The sequence below is a fragment of the Macrotis lagotis genome, chromosome 8 (assembly GCF_037893015.1).
Source record: "Macrotis lagotis isolate mMagLag1 chromosome 8, bilby.v1.9.chrom.fasta, whole genome shotgun sequence".
Lineage (NCBI taxonomy): Eukaryota > Metazoa > Chordata > Mammalia > Peramelemorphia > Peramelidae > Macrotis > Macrotis lagotis.
In genome coordinates, this window is record NC_133665.1 from 28,059,466 (window position 1) to 28,083,356 (window position 23,891).

The window sequence follows — 23,891 nt, forward strand, 5'->3', positions numbered from 1 at the left end:
ATCTGGAAGGCAGAGAGGGAAGTGAGGGAATTCTAGGCAGAGAGGACAGCCAGGAAAATGGATAGAGTCTGAAGATGAAATATAGTGGGTAAGAAGGATGATATTTTAAATGATTGCTAAGAGGATTGGAGGGGAAATAAGCTGCAGAAAGGCTGGAAAGAAAGGAAAGGGCCTTATGAAGGTTTTTAACAGCCAAATGGAGGATTTTGTATTTTATCCTAGAGATAATAGGGAATCACTGGAATTTAGTGAATAGGAGGGTGACATGGTCAGAGATGCATTTTAAGATCAATTAGACAAATAAGTGGAGGATGGATTAGAATGGAGAGAGATTAGAGACAGACAGATCTACCAACAGACTAAAGCAATAGTGCAGGCATGAAGTGATGGGAGTTCTGCATTAAAGTGGTAGCAATGTTAGAGGAGCTAACAGAGGGCATGTTGAAGAAATCAGTAGGTTTTGGCAACAGACTGGTTATGGGGGGGAGTGGAGAGGAGTTCAGCAAGACACCCAAATTGTTAACTTGGGTGACTGGGAGAAATGATGGTTCTTTTCTATAGTAATAAGACAGAAGGAAGAAGTAGAGAAAACTTTGAGGGAAAGATAAACCCATCATGCCTTAAACTGAATTTAAAATGTCTTTGGAATATCCAGTTTGAGCTATCTAATAAGGAGGTGGACAATGCACAAGAGCCGTTTTTGCATTTAATTGGAACTACAAAGTTAAATATTGTTTGTTATTCAAATATGAGTTCTAGAATATTGTAGTATTTTGATTGTAAATTTCCTTTTAATTTTGTTACAAAATTTTATGTTTTATTTACCTTTTGTCTTTGTATTGATCTCTATTTAGGAATAAATAAATTAAGATCTGAGAACAATTATCAGAAAAAAATCATGAATTTTTGAGTGAAGTTTCAGGTCAGAAGGTTTAAAGCTTAAAAAATTAGCAAAAAAATGAACTAAAATTAAAGTTACATTAAAGTAGTTTTATTACTGCCCTTTGTTTTATAACACAGTTATTTTCTCTAGTCCTATTCCTACCCATTGAATGCTTATTTGTGACAAGAACAGCAACAAAACGATAAATTTTTTTTTGAGGTTTCAGGTGGCTAAGGCTTTCACTCCAGGGATTTCAAGTCAGTAAGTCTGGAAGAATTACCTTTAAGAGAAATGAAAAAACTTTTTAAGTGTAACTGCTGGTCTTTGAAAAATTGCGCAGAATAGAGTAGGGAGAGATGGGCTAATGTGCCTTTTTTTTTTTAAAGGGGAAGAAGATGGAGCCTTCAAACTACGAACCAAATATCTCAGAAAAATTTATTTTTCCATATAATTATTATGAATTTTTTTTAACATTCATCCATATGTCTATGTATGTTTTTAAGTTACAAAGTTTCCTTCCACCTTCCCTTTCCACCCTCTTCCCCTCAGTGGCAAACAGTCAGGTTAATATTGTACATACATTTTTGTTTACATGTTTACAGATTAGTCATTTTCAGGATGAGGAATTAGGATTAAGGGAAAGAAATACATAAGAGATTTTTTTAAAAATGAATGTAGTGTTCATCAGATTCTGAAGGGTTTTTGTTTTGTTTTGTTTTGTTTTTCTTCCTCTGGATGGGGATAGCATTATCCATAACTGGTCTAATAGGGTTGTACTAGCTCTCTCAACTGCTGAGAGCAGCTGTATCCATCTGGGTTGATCATCTCATAATGTTGTTAATGTGTACAATGTTTTCTTGATTCTGCTCCCTTTGCTCAGCATCAGATCCTGTAATTCATTCCATGCTTTTTTAGAGTCCGAGCATTTATGGGTTTTTTTATAGAACAATAGGGTTCCATACTATTCATCTACCATAGTTTAACGATTCCCTAGTTGATGAACATTTCCTCAATTTCTAAAACTTTGCCACTATAAAAAAATGCTATGAATATTTTGGAACATGTGAGATTTTTCCCATTTTTTATGATTTCTTCTAGATCTAGCCTAGAATTGAAATTGCTGAGTCAAAGGCTATAAACAATTTTATTGCTCTTTATTCCATATTGCTCTACAGAATGGTTGGATCAGTTCACAACTCTACCAGCAATGCATTAAAGTCCTAATCTTCCCACAACCTTACCAACATTGATCATTTTCCCTTTTTGTCATCTTAGCTAATGTGATAGGTATGAAGTGATACCTCAGAGTTATTTTCATTTGTATTTCTCTAATCAAATGATTTGGAGCATTTTTTCATATAATTATATATAGCTTTAATTTCCTCATTTGAAAACTGTCTATCATATCCTTTGACCATTCATCAGTTGGGAAATGAACAGTCATCATTTTCACGAAGACCAGTTTTTTGGTTTTGTTTATTTTTGTCCCTCATTTTCTTTTTTTTCTTGCAATTATCAGAATTTTTATGGTTTATTTATTTTCATATTAATACAATAATCTTTTTGTGAAATAACCATACACTCCCCTTCCCTCAAAAAGATAAAGAAATCTCAAGAGAAATGAAGTGAGAGAAAGAGAAAAAAGTGTACTTTAGACTGTATTCGGATTCCATCAGATCTGTCTCTGGGATGAGTGGCTTTCTTTATCATAAGTCCATCAGAGAAGTTGCTTCAATATCTTTTCCCACAGTTGCTATTGTTAACTTTATTTCCCTCCATTCTATTCCTCCCCATTCCCATTTATTCTATTCTCTCTCTTTTTACCCTGTCCCTCTGCAGATGTGTGTTGGATCTGAGTCCCCTCTCCCATGATCTCTCTTGCCTATCCCCCCCCCCTTTCATCTATCCCTTTCCTCTAATTTTTCTCTAGAGTAAGATTTCTTTCTATACCCTATTGAGTGTGTATGTTTATTTCTATACCCTATTGAGTCTTCATTGAGCCATTTCTGATGAGAATGAAGGCTCATTCATTCCCCCTTGCCTTCCCCTATTCCACTTCATTGTAAAAGCTTTTTCTTGACTCTTTTATGTGAAATATCTTAGTCCATTCTACCTTTCCTTTCCTTTTCTCCCATTAGTTTCCTTTATCACCCATTGACTCCATCTTTATACTGTATTTTACTGTTATATTCAACTCCCTCCTGTGCCTTGTCTTTATATGTTCCATTTAACTGCTCTTATGAGAAAGTTCATGAGTTATCAGTATCTTCTTCCCATTCAGGAATACATGCAGTTCAACATCATTAAATTCCTCTTAATTCATCCTTCCCATTCACTTTCTCTATGCTGCACCTGACTCCTGTACTTGGAGATCAAACTTTCTGTTCAGCTCTGGTTGTTTCAACAGGAAAGTTTGAAAATCCCCTGTTTCATTTAAACAGATGGAATCTGAACACAGACTGAAGTACACTTTTTCCCCCTCCTTCTCTCACTTCATTTTCTTGAGATTTCTCTATCTTCTTGAGGGGAGGGGGGATTATGTTTACTTCACAACAAGATTATTGTAATAATATGAAAATAAATAAATAAAACATTAAAAATTCTGATAATTGTAAAAAAAGAAAATGAGGGACAAAAAACAAAAACAAAAAACTGGTCTTGGTGAAAATGATGACTGTTCATTTACCAGTTGTTCTTGTCCCCTGAAAGGATATTCAATTTTGCTGGGTAGTTGATTCTCAGTTGTAAACTAAGTTCTTTTGCCTACCAGAATATTGTATTGTATGTATTGTATTGTATGTATGTATACCATGCTGCCAGATCCTGTGTAATCCTGACTGTAGTGCCATGGTAGTCAAATTATTTCTTTCTGGTGGTTTGTAGTATTTTCTCATTGATTTGGGAGTTCTGAAACTTGGCTATAATATTCCTGGGAGTTTTTTTTTTTTACTGGGGGGGAAGGGATCTCTTTCAGGAGGGATCAGTGGATTCTCTTAATTTCTATTTTACTCTCTGCTTGTAGGATCTCAGGGCAATTTTGCTGGATTCTTTCTTTCATTTTTTTTTAAGGTTTTTACAAGGCAAATGGGGTTTAAGTGCCTTGCCCAAGGCCACACAGCTAGGTAATTATTAAGTGTCTGAGACCAGATTTGAACCCAGGTACTCCTGACTCTAGGGCCAGTGCTTTATCCACTGTGCCATCTAGCCGGCCCTGGATTATTTCTTGAAAAATGAAGTCCGGGGTCTTTTCTTGGTCATGACTTTCAGGTAGCCCAATACTTTTAAAATTCTCTCTTCTGGATCTATTTTCCAGGTCCCTTGTTTTTTCACATTCTCTTCTAGTTTTTCTTTTTTGGGGGCTCTGTTTATTGTTTCTTGATTTCTTGCAATGTTATCAGCTTCCTTTAGCTCCATCCTGTATTTGAAGGTGTTATTCTCTCCATAGAATTTTTTTATCTCCTTTTCCAAAAGGTAAATTCTGCTTTTTAAGGCATTCTTCTCTTCATTTGCCTTTTGTGTTGCTTTTTTCATTTGACTTAAACTGATTTTTAACATAATATTTTCTTAGGCATTTTTTTGGATCTTTTTCACCAAGCTGCTGACTTGGCTTTCATGATTTATCTGCATCATTCTCATTTCTCTTCCTAATTTTTCCTCCATCACCCTTACTTTCTTTTCAAAGTCTTTTTTGAGTTCATCCATACCCTGAGCCCATTTTCTATTTCTCTTGGAAGCTTTGGATACAGAAGCTTTGACTTTGTCATCTCCCTTTTTTTTTTTTAGGTTTTTGCAAGGCAAATGGGGTGAGGTGGCTTGCCCAAGGCCATACATCTAGGAAATTATTGTGTCTGAGGCTGAATTTGAACTCAAGTACTCCTGACTCCAGGGCTGGTGTTCTATCCTCTGTGCCACCTAACTGCCCCAACTTAGACATCTTCTGAGTGTGTATTTTGATCCTCCATGGGACCAAAGTAATTTTCTATGGTCAGGTTCTTTTTTTTCTGTTGTTTGCTCATTTCCTCAGCCCAAGACTGATTTTTTGCACTTCCAAAGCTTTGGGAGGCTTTTGGGACACCCCACAGGGACCTTAATTCCTCCAAGGTCTTATGAGAGACTCTGGCTGCTCTCTTGACTCTGCTTTGGTATGTGGATGACCACGAACCCTCCCCCTGCCCTTGAACTGTGAGGAGAGTCTCTGCTTCTCTATGATAGTATGGGAGCCCAGACAGCAACCTGGATCTGTGTGGGCAAGCCAGCAGAGTCCTGCCCCAGGGAAAGCAGCATCTCCCCCATCCCCTTACCATTTCTGTTCTGAGTGCTTTGAAAGTGCTGGGTGGGGGTAGCTAGGTGGCTCAGTGGATAGAACACCGGCCCTGGAGTCAGGAGTACCTGAGTTAAAATCCACCTTCAGACACTTAATAATTATAGCTGTGTGGCCTTGGGCAAGCCACTTAACCCCAATGCCTTGCAAAAGCCTTAAAAAAAAAGAAAGAAAGTGCTGGATGACTCTGCAGGTTCCTGCTGCAGGTTCTCTCTGCAGGACTGCTCCAAGGCTGGAGTTGGCCCAGACTCTTTCCTCACTCTGGTGTTGCAAAGTTCTTTCACTCACCCCCCCACCCCCCCCCCCCCCCCCGCCGTGGGTGGTCTGGAAACCACCCCTGTATGGACCCAGGCCTGCTCAGGCACCCAGGTACTTCATGGACTATTCCTGGAAGGCCGGGGCTGGTTTTCTCTGGCTTGGCTTGGCTGTTTTTGCAGCCTGTCAGCTGCACTGAGGCCTGGCTGTGCTGAGACTCTTTCCAGTACCTGGTCCTGGTGGAACAGACCTTTCCTGTGGATATTCTAATTTGTCTTGGACTGGGAAATTGTATCACTCAAGTCTTTCTGTGGATTCTGCTCCCTTTAAATTGTAAATGGAGTCATAATTTTATGACTTTTGGAACTTTTTGGGGGACTAGTTTCTGGGAATTCCTGCCCTCACACTGCCATTTTGGCTATGCCCCTTGTTCTTCATTTTCTTTTTTTTTTTTTTTTGAGTGGATCACATTCTTTATGATAAGTCCATCACAAAAGTTACTTCCATATTTTTCCAACGTTGCCATTGCTGATCACAACTCCCTCCTTTCTTATTTCTCCACTACCATGTACTATATTTTCTCTCTCCTTTCACTCTGACTCTGCTGTAGGGTCACTGAGTGGCGCAGCAGACAGATCCCTGGTCCTGGGGCCAAGAAACCCTGAGCCCCCATACCACCCCTTAGGCCCAGAATCCACCTGGCTCTATGGTCCTGGGCAGGCCATCCAATCCCAGCCCCTTGCAAGAAGTAAAAAAGAAAATGTGTTATATCTGACCACTGTCCCCCCATGGTCCATCCTCTCCTCCTTTATTCACATCCCCACCCCTTCCCCCTGCTCCCCCTCCTTCTTACTCCAGTTGTCTATACCCCATTGAGTATATTTGCTGTTTCCTCTCCTAGCCATCTCTGATGAGAGCAAAGGTTTCCTCATTCCCCCTTGCCTCCCCCCTTCCATATCATTGCAATAGCTCATTGTAATAAAATAAATCTTATTATGTGAAATAGCTTGGACTATTCCCCCTCTCCTTTTTCTTTCTCCCATTACATTTCCCTTTTTTTTCCTATTGACTCCATTTTTACACTGTATTTTATCTTCGAATTCAGCTTTCTGCTGTGCTTCAACTATAAAAGCTCCCTCTACCTGCTCTGTTAACTGAGATGGTTCATATGAATATTATCGGTATCATTTTTCTATACATGCAGTTCATCCTCATTAAGTCCCTCATATTTCCCCTCCTCCTCCAATCTCCATGCTTCACCTGAGTCCTGTATCTGAAGATCAAACCTTCTGTTTAGCTCTGGCGATTCCAAAAGGAACCTTTGAAATTCCCCTGGTTCATTGAAAGTCCATCTTTTTCCCTGGAAGAGGACATTCAGCCTTGTTGGGTAGTTAATTCTTGGCTGCATTCTAAGCTCTTTTGCCTTCCGGTATATTGTATTCCAAGCCCTATGAGCTTCCAATGTAGTTGCTGCTAAGTCCTGTGTGATCCTGACTGCAGCTCCACAATATTTGAACTGTGTCCTTCTGGCTGCTTGTAATATTTTCTCTTTGACTTGGGAGTTCTGGAACTTGGCTATGGGGGTTGGTTTTTTGGGATCTCTTTCTCAGGGGGATCGGTGGATTCTCTCCATTTCTATTTTGCCCTCTGCTTCTAGAATATCAGGGCAATTTTCCTGTAGTAATTCTTTGAAAACGATGTCAAGGCTCTTTTCCTGATCATGACTTTCAGGTATTCCAATAATTTTCAAATTATCTTTCCTAAGTCTGTTTTCCATATCAGTTGTTTTTTCAATGAGATATTTCACATTTTCTTCTAATTTTTCATTTTTTTGGTTTTGAAGTATTGATTCCTGATTTCTGGTAAATTCATCACTCTCCCTGAATTCTATTCTTTCTCTGAAGGATTTGCTCTCCTCAGAGAGTTTTCTTATCTCTTTTTCCATCTGGCCAATTTTGTTTTTTAAAGCATTCTTCTCCTCAATAACTTTTTGAACTGTTTTATCCATTTGACCTAAGCTGGTTTTTAGCATGCTATTTTCTTCAGCATTTTTTTGGATTTCCTTGACTAAGCTGTTGACTTCATTTTCATGTTTTTCCTGCATCTCTGTCCTTTCTTTTCCCAATTTTTCTTCCAACTCCCTCATTTGATTTTCAAAGTCTTTTTTGAGCTCTATCATAGCCTGAGCCCAATTTCTGTTTTTCTTGGAGTCTTTAGATGCAGGAGCTTGTGCTTCCTCATCTTCAGACTGAGTGTTTTGATCCTTCTTGGGCTCATTTGCAAAATATTTCTCAATGGTCTTCCTCTTGTTTCTTTGCTTGTTCATTTTCCCAGCCTAAGCCTGTTTTTTGGGGGTGCTTCCTGAGCTTTTGGGACACTCCCACAAGGGTCTCAGTGTGTGAGGTTCTGTCCTCCCTCCTGGTCTGTGAATGACCATAAGCACCCCCCTCTACCACGGGGCCGAGGTGGGGGGGCCCTGTTGTTCTATGGTGGGGGCCTAGACTGGGATCAGGATCTGAATGTGGTCAGAGCCCCAGAGTTCTGTTCCAGAGGCAGAGGACAGAGCTCTGCAGTCTCTCTTCACTCCCCTCCCTCAGCTCAATGGGCTCATGCCCTGGGGGCTCCTGCTTACCGGCTCCACCTGCTTCTGTTTTGGGGTCTAGGCTGCTTGCTGTGTGCCCTGAGGGCTGGGCTCCAGGTGCTTGCTCTGGCAGAGGTTCCCTGCTGTTCCCCCACTTTGTGCCTGGTGCTCCCTGGGGTGCAGCTCAGGAGACTCCCCTGCTGCTGTGAGCCATGGCTCCCAGCGTCCTGGGGCTGCCTCCAGGAGGCTTAAGTTCTTTGGCTTTGGCGGGCCACCCCTCTGGCGGGGAGCCCCTCCGACCCCAGGGAGCAGAGCCTGTCTGCTCTTTTCCAGGTTACCTTGAGTAGGAGGTGATGCTGTGACAAGCAAGTAAATTGAATATGAGTGGGGAGAGCTGTGTTAAGTCACCAGCTTCACTTTCTCCTCCAGAGCCATCTAGATTCAGTGACCAGATGTGAATCAGGATGGCTGGAGATGGTTCTGGATGTGGGGCAGTCAGGGTTAAGTGACTTGCCTAAGGTCACATAGTAAGAGAAAAGGTTGGATTTGAACTCCTGGCCTCTTGACTCCAAGACCAGTGCTCTATCTATTGTGCCACCTAGCTGCTCTCACCAAGAACACGTCATGTTTTGTCACTGTTTAGTGTAATGACCATTTGTGACTTCTGAAGACTGTTGGTAAAGCCAGCTTTCCACCACTTGGCAGAGTGATTGTGGTTTGTAGGTATAGAATGAGATAAACATTTCCACACATGGCTAATCTGGTGGTTTGTTTTCCTTGACTCTATCCAACAGGGTGAAAAAGTCATTGGAAATGATAGTGATATTTAAAAAAAGGAAATGAGCATTAGTAAAACAGGAAGAGAAAAGAGAATAGGTCATACTAGAATAAACCAATTTCCTTTTTGATGGGGTCATTAAGCTTGTAGGTAAGAATGTATACTGATTATATCTCTTAAGTGATCTCTGGACTACCTGAGATCTTATTTACCCTTGGAGTCTGGCTCACAGGAGAATTTTTAGCAAAAAAAATTAAAAAGGTTTTGCTTCATTAATTAGCTTACTTAACAACAGGCCAATATGGCCTAGACACTAGATATTTCTGGCTTTGTGGACAACTCCCAAAGAGCATTCTAAGTTTAGTTTATTCCCTTTCATGAAACTGTTTTAACTGAAACTGAGAACCACTATCAATGTTGTAACTTAGAATGGAGATGTGGTGGAACTGAATACACCCATTAGAACTCTGTTTGCTTAAATGCCTCTATTTTCATTGACTTAATAATACAGAATAACCAGTGACTAGGATAAAGATAAAACTGTGTTTTTGCAAACAAAATACTTTTTTTTTTTGCAAGGCAAATGGGGTTAAGTGGCTTGCCCAAGGCCACACAACTAGGTAATTATTAAGTGTCTGAGACCTGTCTGAGACCAGATTTGAACCCAGGTACTCCTGACTCCAAGGCATGTGCTTTATCCACTACTCCACCTAGCCACCCCTTTTAACTTGTTTTTGGCTGCTTTTTTAGTGTGGTTAAAAATCTGTTTTTGAATAGAAAGCTTTATTTTACCCCATGATGAAAAGGTTCTTTTAGCCTGAACCCTTTAATTTCTGATCATATGACTAGAAACTTTTGAAAAAGTTTTGTCCTGGGTTTACTAGGATTTTAGTGAAGAATTTGGCAATTTGTTTGCTCTATCCTTATGGACAAGATGGAGAGATATGGGATAGATCCTTAGTTCAGTTAACTGAATTGGTTGATTGCTAGCATCAGAGAACATTCCCCAGGATGTTGCTCCAGAATTTTTTCTCAGCATTTTAATCATTATTAATCATGCATAAGCAGTATGATGGTCAGATTTGAAGAAATCAGAAAGATAGTACACATGGAGTTGTGAAAATATTGGGGATTCACAATCTTGGGATTATGGAACGGATATGGTACAAACTGAAATTCAGGTCAGTAATGGGTAAGTAATTCTGAGGTCAGAGTCAGAAATTCATGAAAACTTGAGATCCAGGGGCCTGCATGGAAGAACAGTGAACTAAATCTAGGATCAAAGGTCCAAGGTGGTGAAGAAAAACATGAAAAAAGGAGAGGAAATGAGACAGAAGAACTTATGAAATTTCTTCCCCTTCTACATTTCTCCCTTCCTACTCTTTTGTTTCATAACATAAGCTCCCTTGTCAACTCTCTCATCATAACTATTGTATTAGCCTATTAATTAGACTCTAGTCTTTCCCATCTCCAATTTCTATTTAACTTGGCTGCCAGTGATTTTATTAAAAGATGAACTTCCCTGCACAAGGAGTATCAGAAAAGAAATTTTAAAAATTGAAAGCAAGATTCAGCTCAAGTACCACTTTCTCTAGTAGTCCTTTCCTGCTCCCTTTAGCTTCTAGAACTTTCCCATTTAAGGATATTTTGCATCTGTTTTGTATTTGGGGTAAGTGTGTGTATATATACACAGGAATCACATAACACACACATGCTTGTAAACGTATATGTAAATAAAATGATTCAGCATGACACTGGAGAAAGAATAGAAATTGAAACATATATGTACACACATATTGCCTGTCTTCATTGACTGAATATATTCCTTGAGTGACAGAACAGGTTCATATATGTTTTTATATCCCTAGCTCCACTTTGACACATGGTGCTTAATATATTTGTTGATTGATTAATGTGTTCTAAGTACTTGAGTGTTCTCTTTCTAGTACATTTAGTATACTAAAATGTCTTTGAGCATTATCCCCTTTAGTATATATTCTGCTTTGATAATTGAATTTTTATAAAAGGTCTCCATAAATTTTAATTGGAGTTACACAAGAGCTCTGGACCTAGTCATTTTCTTTTTGGAGGGGAGGAAAATAAGATGACCCAGTTAGAATGGCATTTATTTTCATTCATTTCAACCTTATTATTATAATCCTACTTTTATTAATGAAGAGAATGGCTTTAATGCTACTTTGTCTCTAGAAACTTTATTATCAAAGGTAGAAATAACAAACGAGTCCTAAGAATGGACATATTCCAAGATGTGGTTTCCCTCCCCAGACCCCTCAGGTTCTGCCTAAAATTCCCTGAACTTCTGTGCTTAGGAAGTAGAAAGGAGTGAACACTTTCTCTTTCTTCAGGATGGTGACCATTCCAGTGAGTTATGTACACATGACCCTAGCCTAGTAGTATCTTTGCCACTATCAAGTGACTAATTTGGGCAGACCTTAGGTGAGCAATCCTCCCTGTCTTGCCCCATGCCCTGCTGGTGCTTACTGTCCAGAAGGTTAGAATTCTTCCAGTTAGTTTATTCTGAGATTTATTAATGGAGATTTTAACTGTATGTCAATAAGGCTTCATTGTAACTTAATTTAAATAAAATATAGTTCATGTGGTAGGTTCCATTTTTGGCATATAATTGTTCAAACTCTCTGATTCCATTTTTAAATTCTCAGGAGTTAAAAATCTTTTCCATATATGATCTTTGAGATACCCTTATTAAGCAGAAGTTTTATCCAGTTCATCCATAAACCTGCTATTTGTCAAACACTATTAGATGACTGGGATATAAAATTTAAAAATGATTCTGTTCTACTCTCTAGGGAGCAGAGCTTACATCTTACTAGAATCTAACCAGGGTCAAATTATTGTTGAAACATTGCATAGATGTTAACTTTTTATTTTAAAATGATTCAGCATGATAACTGGAGAAACAATAGAATTTGAAAACTAGAAGGACCTGAATTTAAAGCTCACTGATACATTCTAACTGCATTGTTCATGGGCAGTTATTCTGAGGGCCTTAGGCTACTCTCAAGACTTATATTACTGTAGGTTTAGTGAAAATAGTTATGGATTTGAAGTCACAAGACTTATTCTGAAACTTAATTATCTGTGTGCTCTTGGGGAAATCACTTAACCTCTCTAGTCCTCAATTCCCTGTCTCTTTTTAGGGGGAAGTGAGCAGTTTGACTTTATTAGCTATGGGGAGACCTGGCACCTTAGGTGCTCCTTAGTGGGCTTCTTCATCACCACTGCCTTCTGACTCCTCAGGATGGCACTGGTCTGGTGAAAAATGGCCTTGCAGATATCTTTCTGGTATTTATTATTTGTTTTGGATAATAAATCACTATTAATATGCTAGCATGTTACTAATAAAATGGATCAGTGATTCTCTCAAATCTGGCATTTATTACTGCAAATGATGTACTAGACCCTGAGTATTTTCATTGATCATGTCACCACATAAGAAGTGACAGGTTTCTTTTGATCTGTCCTTTAGTTCAGCACTACCATTATGCTCTTGCCATTGGTAGCCAGCTCAATGCCCCCATATTCTGATGGATAAGCTCATTGTAATGGAATAAGTTTTGGGCCTTGAGGTTTTTGAGCCTGGTCCTGAATGTTTGCTTAATGTACTTGATGAGGGAAGCTGGAACAATTACAAAGGACCACACATTGCAGATGGGCTGACATGGGAGCCAGATTGACAAATTGCCCAGCTAGGCAGCAACAGACTACCAGGTGTCCTCCTTGCAGTATGACATATTGATTGGTGATGATTAGTGCCTAGATCTCTTTGGTCTTCCTTACAACATTTCAAATATCTTGACAATGAAGAAAACTATAGGGCTGTCTTTAGTCATCTTGATTCATAGCTGGCCACTGGACCCAGAGGCTCTGGAGGAGAAAGTGAGACTGGTGACTTAGCACAGCATCCCATCACTCAAATCCAGTTCATGTCCATGTCATGGCATCACCTCCCAAATGTCATGGTCTTCTTAAAAAATGAAGGACAAATATTACTAGGATAATGGTAGTAGAGATAAAAAGGAGGGAATAGATGCAATAGGTGTCCTGGACAGGATTTGGTGATCAATTGAATATGAGGAAGATAATGCTAATTATTTACCTGAGAACCAAGGTGAAAATAGTCAAGTCAGGAGGAGGAGCAGATTTAGATAAAAAGATAGCAAGCTTGTTTGGGGAAATGTTTGAGTTGGAAATCCTTAAGGTATAGGCCACAGGGTTGGACTCACCTCTGCGGACAAGCCCCAGCTAAATTGCCAAGATATTCACTACCAGAAAGTTGACCATGTGGTTTTTTTTTTATTTCAATTTTTTTTTCCTGACAATAGTTACTCTGGAAGGTAATCTACTGAAAGACATAGGAATCTTCATCTGTGTTCATGGAAAGGAGTATCCACATTAATTATCTCATGGATTTTTTTTTGAAGTATTAATGTAAGAGGAAAGATTAGGAGAGAAAGAGAAAAGAGGAAAAACAGAAAGAGGAAAGAGTATTGAAGAAAAAAAGAATGCTGAATGTAGACCCAGAACCTAAGTTCAATTCCCATTTCTATAATTTATCATTTTATCTGTGTGATTTTTGATAACTTGCTTAAACTCTCTGGACTTATAAAATGAAGAGGCTGAATTAGATTATAGATGTTAAAAATACAATACTCCTGAGTATGGCCCAAACTAAATTAAAACATAATTGGAAAGTATTTGACAAATTGAACAAAAATACAGTAAGATGGAGATAATATCAATATGTGCTTTTCTTAGTGACTAAGCTATTAGTGATGCTTATGTTTGCTTTAATGACCATTGTTTCTTTTTGAGTTTGAGCAACCTGAACCAGATGAACTATAAGAACCCATCTAGCTCTAAATGTGGCAATAGTTTACATAGGTTGCAACCCTATGACCCCTAAGTTCTCAAAGACCCAGGACCATTACTATAAATGTGAGGCCAGACTATAAGAATATCAGGGCATTTGTAGCTATTGTGGGAGAAAAAAATCTATTTCAAACCTGGACTTAGGTGAAGATCATTTTCTTTGTTGAAAAAGACATGCAATATATTTTTTAAAAACACTTTAAATTTCCAGAGGATAATAAGAGAGAAAGGGAAATTGTTATGAAAATGATTCCCAAAAGAAAGGTAGAGAAGGTTAAGGTTGCTTTTTCTTACACTTTATATTTGCATTCTCTGAGTGAATCAGATTTGCCCTGAGCAACATTATACTGAAGCAATAGCCCTGGGACAGCAGGAAGGTGTGAAAAATAGAGGCCAAAAAGTTGCTTTGATTTTTTTTTTTTGCCCCTCCCTCTAGCGTCTATTAATAAATCTTGTCTTTGATTCTCAAGGTCTTTGTCAGATAATTTGGCCTGTTTTAAGAAGTTCTGGAGAAGGGTACTCAATGATAATTTGGCTTAGGATAACTAGCTGAAAGACAGGATAAGGGTTAGAACTGAACCTTTTATTTAATGGTATAGGTACCTGCAGGTAGAAGAAACTCCTTCAATTAGCCTTCTTTATAACTGCTAGTCTTAGAGTTGCTAGAACACAAGGGCATAGGTGATATGACTATTCCTCACCTTCCTAAAACTCCATCCCGAACTTAGTCCCATAAAGAAGAGAAAAAAGAAATATTCTTGTCTTGTAAAGAGTGAGGAGTTGCTGTCATTGCTTGTTCAGTTTTGCAACCCTTCCTCTACCTACCCTTCTCCCTTCACATCTTCTTTAAGCTGGTCCACATTGCAAGTAGTTTTTATCATTGTTGTTATTAATTAAATTCATTTGAAATGCTTTTTATTTTGAAATTTTCTTTAAGAATTTCACAACTTCCTTTAAAATGACTGTAAACACTTCAAAATATCAACCAGCCATAGCTTATTAATTTTGGAAGGGACCTTTGAGATCATCTAGCCTAACTTTACAGAATAAACAGCTGAGGTCCATACTGGTTCTACCATTGTGTTCAAACTGCAAATCTGTTGGTATATTCACTAATTCTTGAGGCCCTCTCTGATCATGTGTTTTAAAATTGCCTTATCTTTTATTTATATTTTTAACTGCCTTTTTATTTATTTATTTATTTATTCATCCATCCATTTATTTATTTATTCATTCATTTATCTATCTGTCTATCTGTCTGTCTGTCTATTCATTCATTTATGTATGTCTGCATATATTGTCTCCTGAAATAGAGGGTGAACTTTTTTTTTAGGGTTTTTTTTTTGTGAGGCCATGGGGTTAAGTGGCTTGCCCAAGGCCACACAGCTAGGTAATTATTAAGTGTCTGAGGCTGGATTTGAACTCAGATACTCCTGACTCCAAGGCTGGTGCTCTATCCACTGTGCCACCTAGCCGCCCCAGAGGGTGAACTTCTTGAGGGTGTGAATTTTTTTTTAATCTCTAGGACAGTACCTCAAACTTAACAAATTTTTTTTGAATTGGATTTTCATGCCAACTGATTCTCAGATTTTTAAAAATATCTTGACATTCGTTTAAAACCAACATTCCTTGCCCCCTTTTTCCTTCCTTTCCTTTCTGTCCTTTCCTCCTTTCCCTCTCTCTCTCTCTCTCTCTCTTTCTCTCTCTCTCTCTCTCCTTTCCTTTCTTTCCCATCCCATCCCATCGCCTCCTTTGCTTTCTTTTTTTTTCTTTCTGAAGTGACCATTGCAGTATGGTTTGATTCTCCCTCAAAGTCTGTTATACACTCTAATTAAGGCATACCATACTATTCACAGCACACAAGTACAGTCTTCTACAGGGAGAGACATGAATGTCAACTATTCCATTTAGCTTGGCAGGGTCTGAATACAGGCTAGTGGTTACAGGGCACAATCAGAGCCAGAATGCCTTGATTCTCTCCTTCTCCTTATGCAAAACATTTTTCCTATGACCTCAGCTAAGTCACATACTTTTCCCTTCCACAATTATGCCTTCTGAATGACAGAACTGTTGCTGAGAGACTTGTTCCTTACAAAGTTGTTTGAGATTGACTGATGAAAAAAGCCTTGCTAAGCAAGAGTAACAGTCATTTGAGACTCCTTTGTTGCATTTGAACAGTATGGTTTCTTCTGTTGCCTTGAGAAATGCTTTAAGCAAGTGTCATTAATAAGTGGAGCTTGTTAGTGGATATTCTCTGTCTTGTGCTTATAAAGAACCAAATCATAAATATTTCACTGGGGAGTAGTGAGAATTTTCTTCCTTCCAGGGTTTTAATTGATATGCTGGAATAGCCAGATACTGAATGTGATCTCATCCTGAGCATCCTTAATGCTGTGTTTACAATCCCCCTCTGCCTCCCTGCTTTCCCAAATCTTTTGAATCCTTTGAAACCTTATGAATTTCTCAGAGAAAATGTCAAACTTCAAAAAGAGGAAATAGAGAGCAGGCTTACCGAGGTAAAGCTTCTCTATCTTGTACAAACATTGAAGAGCAAAGATTCCTGTTTAACTGGATGACATTTAAAATATTAGTGGTACCTAGGGTGTAATATAATTCCCTGATGATAATGATATTTATTTTTGATTCCTTAGATTCCTGCACCTGGTTTTTGAGATGATGGGACTAGGAAATGGGCGTCGGGGGATGAAGTCACCACCTCTTCTGGTAGCAGCTTTATTAGCCTGTGTTATCGTCCTGGGTTTCAATTATTGGATTGCAAGTTCCCGTAGTGTGACCCTCCAGGTAGGATTCTTGGACTTTTCTTCAGAGGTCATTAAAAATCTTACAGTTGTAAAAGACTAGCCAGTTTCTTGTCTTGATATATTTAACAGGTATCATTCACCAAGCTCTGGCTTTTTGTCAGTTTAGGAGAAAGCTGTAGTGGCCTGTAGAATATTCTGCTGCAGTGCCAAACCCTCCTTCCCTTGGCCCCCATTGGGTTCATCTTGGCTCTGACTGCCTAGACCTCTCCCTTCTCCTCTGTTAACACACGGTTTGTGCCACACTTGCTTTCAAGCCAATCCACCCTGAGCACTTTTCCAGGAGAAGCATATGTTTTGTCCAATCGGCTCAACCCACTGCGAGTCTTCTCAAGAGATCTTCCCCAGTTTTTTTTTTTCATTGCCACCCTTTCCCACTGCTTGGCAGTTCTTAAGAGAGCCATGTTAAGTAGATATTGCCAGGAACAATTGCCAAGCTCTTTGGAATATAAACCAGTCCCAACTTTGCATCTTTTCCTAGCTTTAAATCAGTCTTCAACTTTTAAAGCTAAATTTAAATTGGGGAGTGATTTTGGAATTACTTAGAACAACATGTGTAAATATATGTTACTTTGGTACACAAAACATTTAATATATTTCTATATAACATAAACATGAATATACACATAAATACATATTTAGATGCTTATTGGAAGCTGTTGAACTATCAATCCAAACAACCAAAGTTGTATGGTAATTGTTTGCATGTAAATTAATTTAAATGTACAAAATCTCCTAGCCCCTTTTCTAATCTTTCCCTCCAAGTTCTCATTAAAATTCTTTGTTTATTTCTATTTTATTTAAAAAAATATGATATTAAGGGGTGGCTAGGTGGTGTAGTGGATAAAGCACCGGCCCTGGAGTCAGGAGTACCTGGGTTCAAATCCGGTCTCAGACACTTAATAATTACCTAGCCATGTGGCCTTGGGCAAGCCATTTAACCCCACTGCCTTGGAAAAACCTAAAAAAAAATGATATTAACTAGTAGCTATCATTTATATAATGCTTATTATATGCTAGACACTGTGCTAAGCATTTTAAAAATATCATCTCATTTGAGGTGCTATGATCATAATCCCCTTTTTACAGTTGAGAAAACTGAAGTAGACAAGTTAAATGACTTGACCAGGTTCATACAACTGGTAAATATCTTGAGGATGGATTTGTATTCAGGTCTTCCTGATTCCAGGACTAGCACTCTATGCATTGTACTACCTTGCTGCCTAGATTACACCATTTCATTAAAGATATTTTTTTTGTATTCCTTATATCTGATATTCTTAATCACATAATGATATCCATTTTCATTAGCGTGTCACAATTAGTTTAACTTTTTCTTCCTCCTACTTTTAGGGGAATGTTGGGGGAGAATGCGAACTTTTGATTTCATTATTGTGAGTCAGCAATTCTAATGAAATTTATAATCTTAGAGGGTTACCAGGGGGTCCTGAGAGATTGCCTGACCTAGAGTCACATAGCCAGTTGGTGTTAAGATGGATATCAGACCTATCACTCCTCCTCTTGACCTTCAGAGCTTTCTTTCTTTTCTTTTTTTAAAAATTTATTTTGTTTGAATTTTACAATTTCCCCCCATCTTGTTTCCCTCCCCTCCCACAGAAAGCAATCTGTTAGTATTTACATTTTTTCCATGATATACATTGATCTAAGTTGAATGTGATGATAGAGAAATCATATCCTTAAGGAAAAAAATAAAGACATACTTACATAATAAGATAACTTTTTTTTAAAAAAATTAAAGGTAATCTTCTTTGGTCTTTGTTCAACTCCACAATTCTTTCTCTGGATACAGATGGCATTCTCCAACACAGATGGCCCAAAATTGTCCCTGATTGTTACAGTGATGGAATGAGCAAGTCCATCAAAGTTGATTATCATCTCCATGTTGCTGTTAGGGTGTACAGTATTTTTCTGGTTCTGCTCATCTCACTCAGCAACAATTCATGTAAATCCCTCCAGGTTTCCCTAAATTACCATCCGTCCTGGTTTCTAGTAGAACAATAGTGTTCCAAGACATACATATACCACAATTTGTTCAGCCATTCCCCAAATGATTGACATTCACTCAGTTTCCAATTCTTTGCCACCACAAACAGGGCTACTATGAATATTTTTGTACAAATGATGTTTTTACCCTTTTTCATCATCTCTTCAGGGTATAGACCCAGTAGTGGTATTGCAGGATCAAAGCAGAGTTTTCTTTTTTGCCCCCCAATTTATTTATTTATTTTTTAAAGGAAGATTTTTATTTGAGTTTTACAATTTTTCCCCTAATCTTGCTTCCCTCCCCCCACCCCCACAAAAGGTAGTTTGTTAGTCTTTTTTTTTCTTTTAAATTTATTTTTTTATTTTTTATTCTCATTTTGTACAAATTTTTTTTTACATTAATAAAATATTCTTGTTTACAAGTAAACAAAATACTGCTCCTCCCATGAATATACATAGACTTGCTTGGGCGAAAAAAGTAAAGGGGAGAGAAAAAAATTAAAATAAAAAAAAATAGTAATAATTGTAGGTATGGCCAGGTGGCGCAATGGACGAAGCACCAGCCCTGGAGCCACGAGCACCCGAGTCCATATCCAGCCTCGTAAACCCAATAATCCCCCAGTCATGTGACATGCAAGCCACCAGATCCCCACTGCCCTGCAAAAACCAAAAAGAAGAGGAAAAAAAAGACCCAAAATAAAATAAAATAGTAATAATAGTAGGGGTGGCTGGGTGGCAGACAGAGCATTGGCCCTTGAGCCAGGAGCACCTGGGTCCAAATCTAGCCCCAGACACCCAAAGATCACCCTGCTATGTGGCCCCAGGCAGGCCACCCAGCCCCACTTGCCCTGCACCCTCCCCCAAATAATAATAACAAAAAATGTGCTTCAGTCTTTGTTCCAACACCAACAACTCTGTCATGGGTGGATCTCATTCTTTATGATAAGTCCATCACAAAAGTTACTTCCATATTTTTCCAACGTTGCCATTGCTGATCACAACTCCCTCCTTTCTTATTTCTCCACTAGCATGTACTATATTTTCTCTCTCCTTTCACTCTGACTCGCTGTAGGGTAACTGAGTGGCACAGCAGACAGATCCCTGGTCCTGGGGCCAAGAAGCCCTGAGCCCCCATACCACCCCTTAGGCCCAGAATCCATCTGGCCCTATGGTCCTGGGCAGGCCTTCCAATCCCAGCCCCTTACAAGAAGTAAAAACGAAAATGTTTTATATCTGACCACTGTCCCCCCATGGTCCAATTCACATCCCCACCCCTTCCCCCTGCTCCCCCTCCTTCTTACTCCAGATGTCTATACCCCATTGAGTATATTTGCTGTTTCCTCTCCTAGCCATCTCTGATGAGAGCAAAGTTTCCCTCATTGCCCCTTGCCTCCCCCCTTCCATATCATTGCAATAGCTCATTATAATTAAAAAAATCTTATTATGTGAAATATCTTGGACTATTCCCCCTCTCCTTTTTCTTTCTCCCATTACATTTCCCTTTTTTTTTCTATTGACTCCATTTTTACACCATATTTTATCTTTGAATTCAGCTTTCTCCTGTGCTTCAACTATAAAAGCTCCCTCTACCTGCTCTATTAACTGAGATGGTTCATATGAATATTATCAGTATCATTTTTCTATACATGCAGTTCATCCTCATCAAGTCCCTCATATTTTCCCCTTCTCCTCCAATCTCCATGCTTCACCTGAGTCCTGTATGTGAAGATCAAACCTTCTGTTCAGCTCTGGCCATTCCAAAAGGAACCTTTGAAATTCCCCTGGTTCATTGAAAGTCCATCTTTTTTCCCTGGAAGAGGACATTCAGCCTTGCTGGGTAGTTCATTCTTGGCTGCATTCTAAGCTCTTTTGCCTTCCAGTATATTGTATTCCAAGCCCTACCAGCTTCCAATGTAGCTGCTGCTAAGTCCTGTGTGATCCTGACTGCAGCTCCATGATATTTGAACTGTGTCCTTCTGGCTGCTTGTAATATTTTCTCTTTGACTTGGGAGTTCTGGAACTTGGCTATAATATTCCTGGGGGTTGGTTTTTTGGGATCTCTTTCTTGGGGGGATCGATGGATTCTCTCCATTTCTATTTTGCCCTCTGCTTCTAGACTATCAGGGCAATTTTCCTGTAGTAATTCTTTGAAAATGATGTCAGAGCTCTTTTCCTGATCATGACTTTCAGATATTCCAATAATTTTTAAATTATCTTTCCTAAGTCTGTTTTCCATATCAGTTGTTTTTTCAATGAGATATTTCACATTTTCTTCTAATTTTTCATTTTTTTTGGTTTTGAAATATTGATTCCTGATTTCTGGTAAATTCATCAATCTCCCTGAATTCTATTCTTTGTCTGAAGGATTTGTTCTCCTCAGAGAGTTTTCTTATCTCTTTTTCCATTTGGCCAATTTTGCTTTTTAAGGCTTTCTTCTCCTCAATAACTTTTTGAACTGTTTTATCCATTTGACCTAAGCTGGTTTTTAGCATGCTATTTTCTTCAGCATTTTTTTGGATTTCCTTGACTAAGCTGCTGACTTCATTTTCATGTTTTTCCTGCATCTCTGTCCTTTCTTTTCCCAATTTTTCTTCCAACTCCCTCATTTGATTTTCAAAGTCTTTTTTGAGCTCTATCCTAGCCTGAGCCCAATTTCTGTTTTTCTTGGAGTCTTTAGATGCAGGAGCTTGTGCTTCCTCATCTTCAGACTGAGTATTTCGATCCTTCTTGGGCTCATTTGCAAAATATTTCTCAATGGTCTTCCTCTTGTTTCTTTGCTTGTTCATTTTCCCAGCCTAAGCCTGTTTTTTGGGATGCTTCCTGAGCTTTTGGGACACTCCCACAAGGGTCTCAGTGTGTGAGGTTCTGTCCTTCCTCCTGGTCTGTGAATGACCATAAGCGCCCCCCTCTGCCATGGGGCTGAGATGGGGGGTGGCCCTACTGTTCTATGGGGGGCCTAGACTGGGATCAGGATATGAATGTGGTCAGAACCCCAGAGTCCTGTTCCAGAGGCAGAGGACAGAGCTCTGCAGTTTCTCTTCACTCCCCTCCCTCAGCTCAATGGGCTCATGCCCTGGAGGCTCCTGCTTACTGGCTCCGCCTGCTTCTGTTTCAGGGCCTGGGCTGCCGAAAGACCAAGCTGCTAGCTGTGTGCCCTGAGGGCTGGGCTCCTCGTGCTTGCTCTGGCAGAGGTCCCTGGCTGTTCCCCCACTTTGTGCCGGTGCTCCCCGGGGTGCAGCTCTGGAGACTACCCCGCTGCTGTGATCCTCAGCTCCCAGCGCCCTGGGGCTGCCTCTGGGAGGCTGAAGTTCTTTCGCTCTGGCGGGCCACCCCTCTGGCAGGCTGCCCTCCAGCCCCGGGGAGCAGAGCCTTTCTGCTCTTTTCCAGGTTACCTTGAGTAGGAGAACTGCCTCACTGGGTCCCTTTGTGGGTTCTGTCTCTTGAAAGTTTAGTTAGAGTCCTTAGTTTGAGTTTTTATCAGAGAGCTCCTAAGACTGGATCCCTTCATGTAGCCATCTTGGCTCCGCCCCCAGTCTGTTAGTCTTTACATTGTTTCCATGGTATACATTGATCTAAGTTAAATTTGATGAGAGAGAAATCATATCCAAGTATAAGAGATAGCAAAATTACATAATAAGATAATGGTTTTTTCCCTCTAAATTAAAGGTAATAGTATTTGGTCTTTGTTCAAACTCCACAATTCTTTCTCTGGATCCAGATGGCATTCTCCAACACAGCCCAAAATTGTCCGTGATTGTTGCACTGATGGAATGAGCAAGTCCATCAAAGTTGATTATCACCCCCTTGTTGCTGTTAGGGTGTACAATGTTCTTCTGGTTCTGCTCATCTTGCTTAGCATCAGTTAATGCAAATCTTTCTAGGTTTTCCTGAATTCCTATCCCTCCTGGTTTCTAACAGAACAATAGTGTTCTATCACATACATATACCACAGTTTGTTAAGCCATTCCCCAATTAATGAACTCAATTTCCAATTCTTTGCCACCACAAATAGAGCTGCTATGAATATTTTTGTACAAGTGATGTTTTTACCCTTTTTCATAATCTCTTCAGGGTATAGACCCAGTAGCGATATTGCTGGATCAAAGCAGAGCTTTCTTTTCAAATGAAGTCAAGTGAGATAAAAATGTGAAATATCTTGCAAATATTAAGGTGATATATATACACATCCCATCCATCCATCCATCCATCCATCCATCCATCCATCCATCCATTTATCCATCCATATATAGATAGATATAGATATATCATATATACATGTATTTATGTGCATTTATATATATGGTATATGTAATATATGTGCATGCCATTTTAATTCTTTTATAGAATTTTATATTTTTAATATTTACATTTGTTACTTTAAATGACATTTAAATGACTACTATATTGTTAGGTTGCCTTTTATATTGCAATCATTTACCAATGAATATCCCTTTCTTTCTGTGCCCATATCCTGAGTTAACAATATACTAGTTACTATAAATGTGAACTTTACTGTATGAATTCCCAATTTTATCTGCCAAGCTAACTGTACCTTTTCCTAGAAGCTCTTTGTCAGATGGAGGAAACCTTAGGGTAGGTGGAATTTTTGATATCTCAGAATGCATTGTCTTAGAGAAAAACCATTATAAATGGTAATTTGGAATATTTACACATCAGTTACATTTATGAGATGGCCTAGGACTCTAACCATTTTTTTCTATAGAAAAATGAATTTTGAGCTTTAGATTATAGACCTATGAATGAACTTTTAGAATTCATTTATAAGGAAGAACCTGTTTCTATTGCTTCTTTGACTATTTCCATTAAATAGATTGGTAAATTTTATTTTTCTTATCTTGCCAGTATGTCTGAGTTATCCTGATCTACAATGGTGACTAATTATGAGTGATTGTCCATTAAGTTTTATTTTTCATTTAGACTCAGATCTTGGAGTTGGAAGGACGAGTCCGAAGAGCAGCTGCAGAGAGAGGTGCTGTAGAGTTAAAAAAGAATGAGTTCCAAGGAGAATTAGAAAAACAAAGAGAACAACTGGACAAAATCCAGTCCAGACACAACTTTCAGATGGAGAATTTCAATAAGATGTACCAGGATGAAAAGGTAAGGCCTATTCTGCTTCCATTCCTTTTTAGTGAAGCTTCCTTCCTCCTTTCCAGTCCTACCCACTTTGTGTTCCAATATTCTATAAATTGTGGTAGTATACAGCAGCATTTGCATACTTAAATAAGCTTCTTGCCTCCATGTAGTTTTTTAGCAGTAATATAATGGTATTATTTTTTCCCCTCTGTTAGCATGTTCACACTATAAATTTCTTTGGAAAA

At 38.9% G+C, this 23,891-nt stretch overlaps 1 protein-coding gene across 1 annotated transcript in view; it reads left to right on the plus strand.

Annotated features, from left to right (window-relative positions):
* The window catches only part of GOLM1 (golgi membrane protein 1), a 124,173-nt gene that overhangs the window by 25,146 nt on the left and 75,136 nt on the right, over positions 1–23,891 (plus strand). The window contains exons 2-3 of the mRNA XM_074196610.1: positions 16,381–16,531; positions 23,491–23,670. Coding sequence (XP_074052711.1) covers positions 16,403–16,531; positions 23,491–23,670 — 309 coding nt within the window. The 5' untranslated portion in view covers positions 16,381–16,402. The remainder of the gene's footprint in view (positions 1–16,380; positions 16,532–23,490; positions 23,671–23,891) is intronic.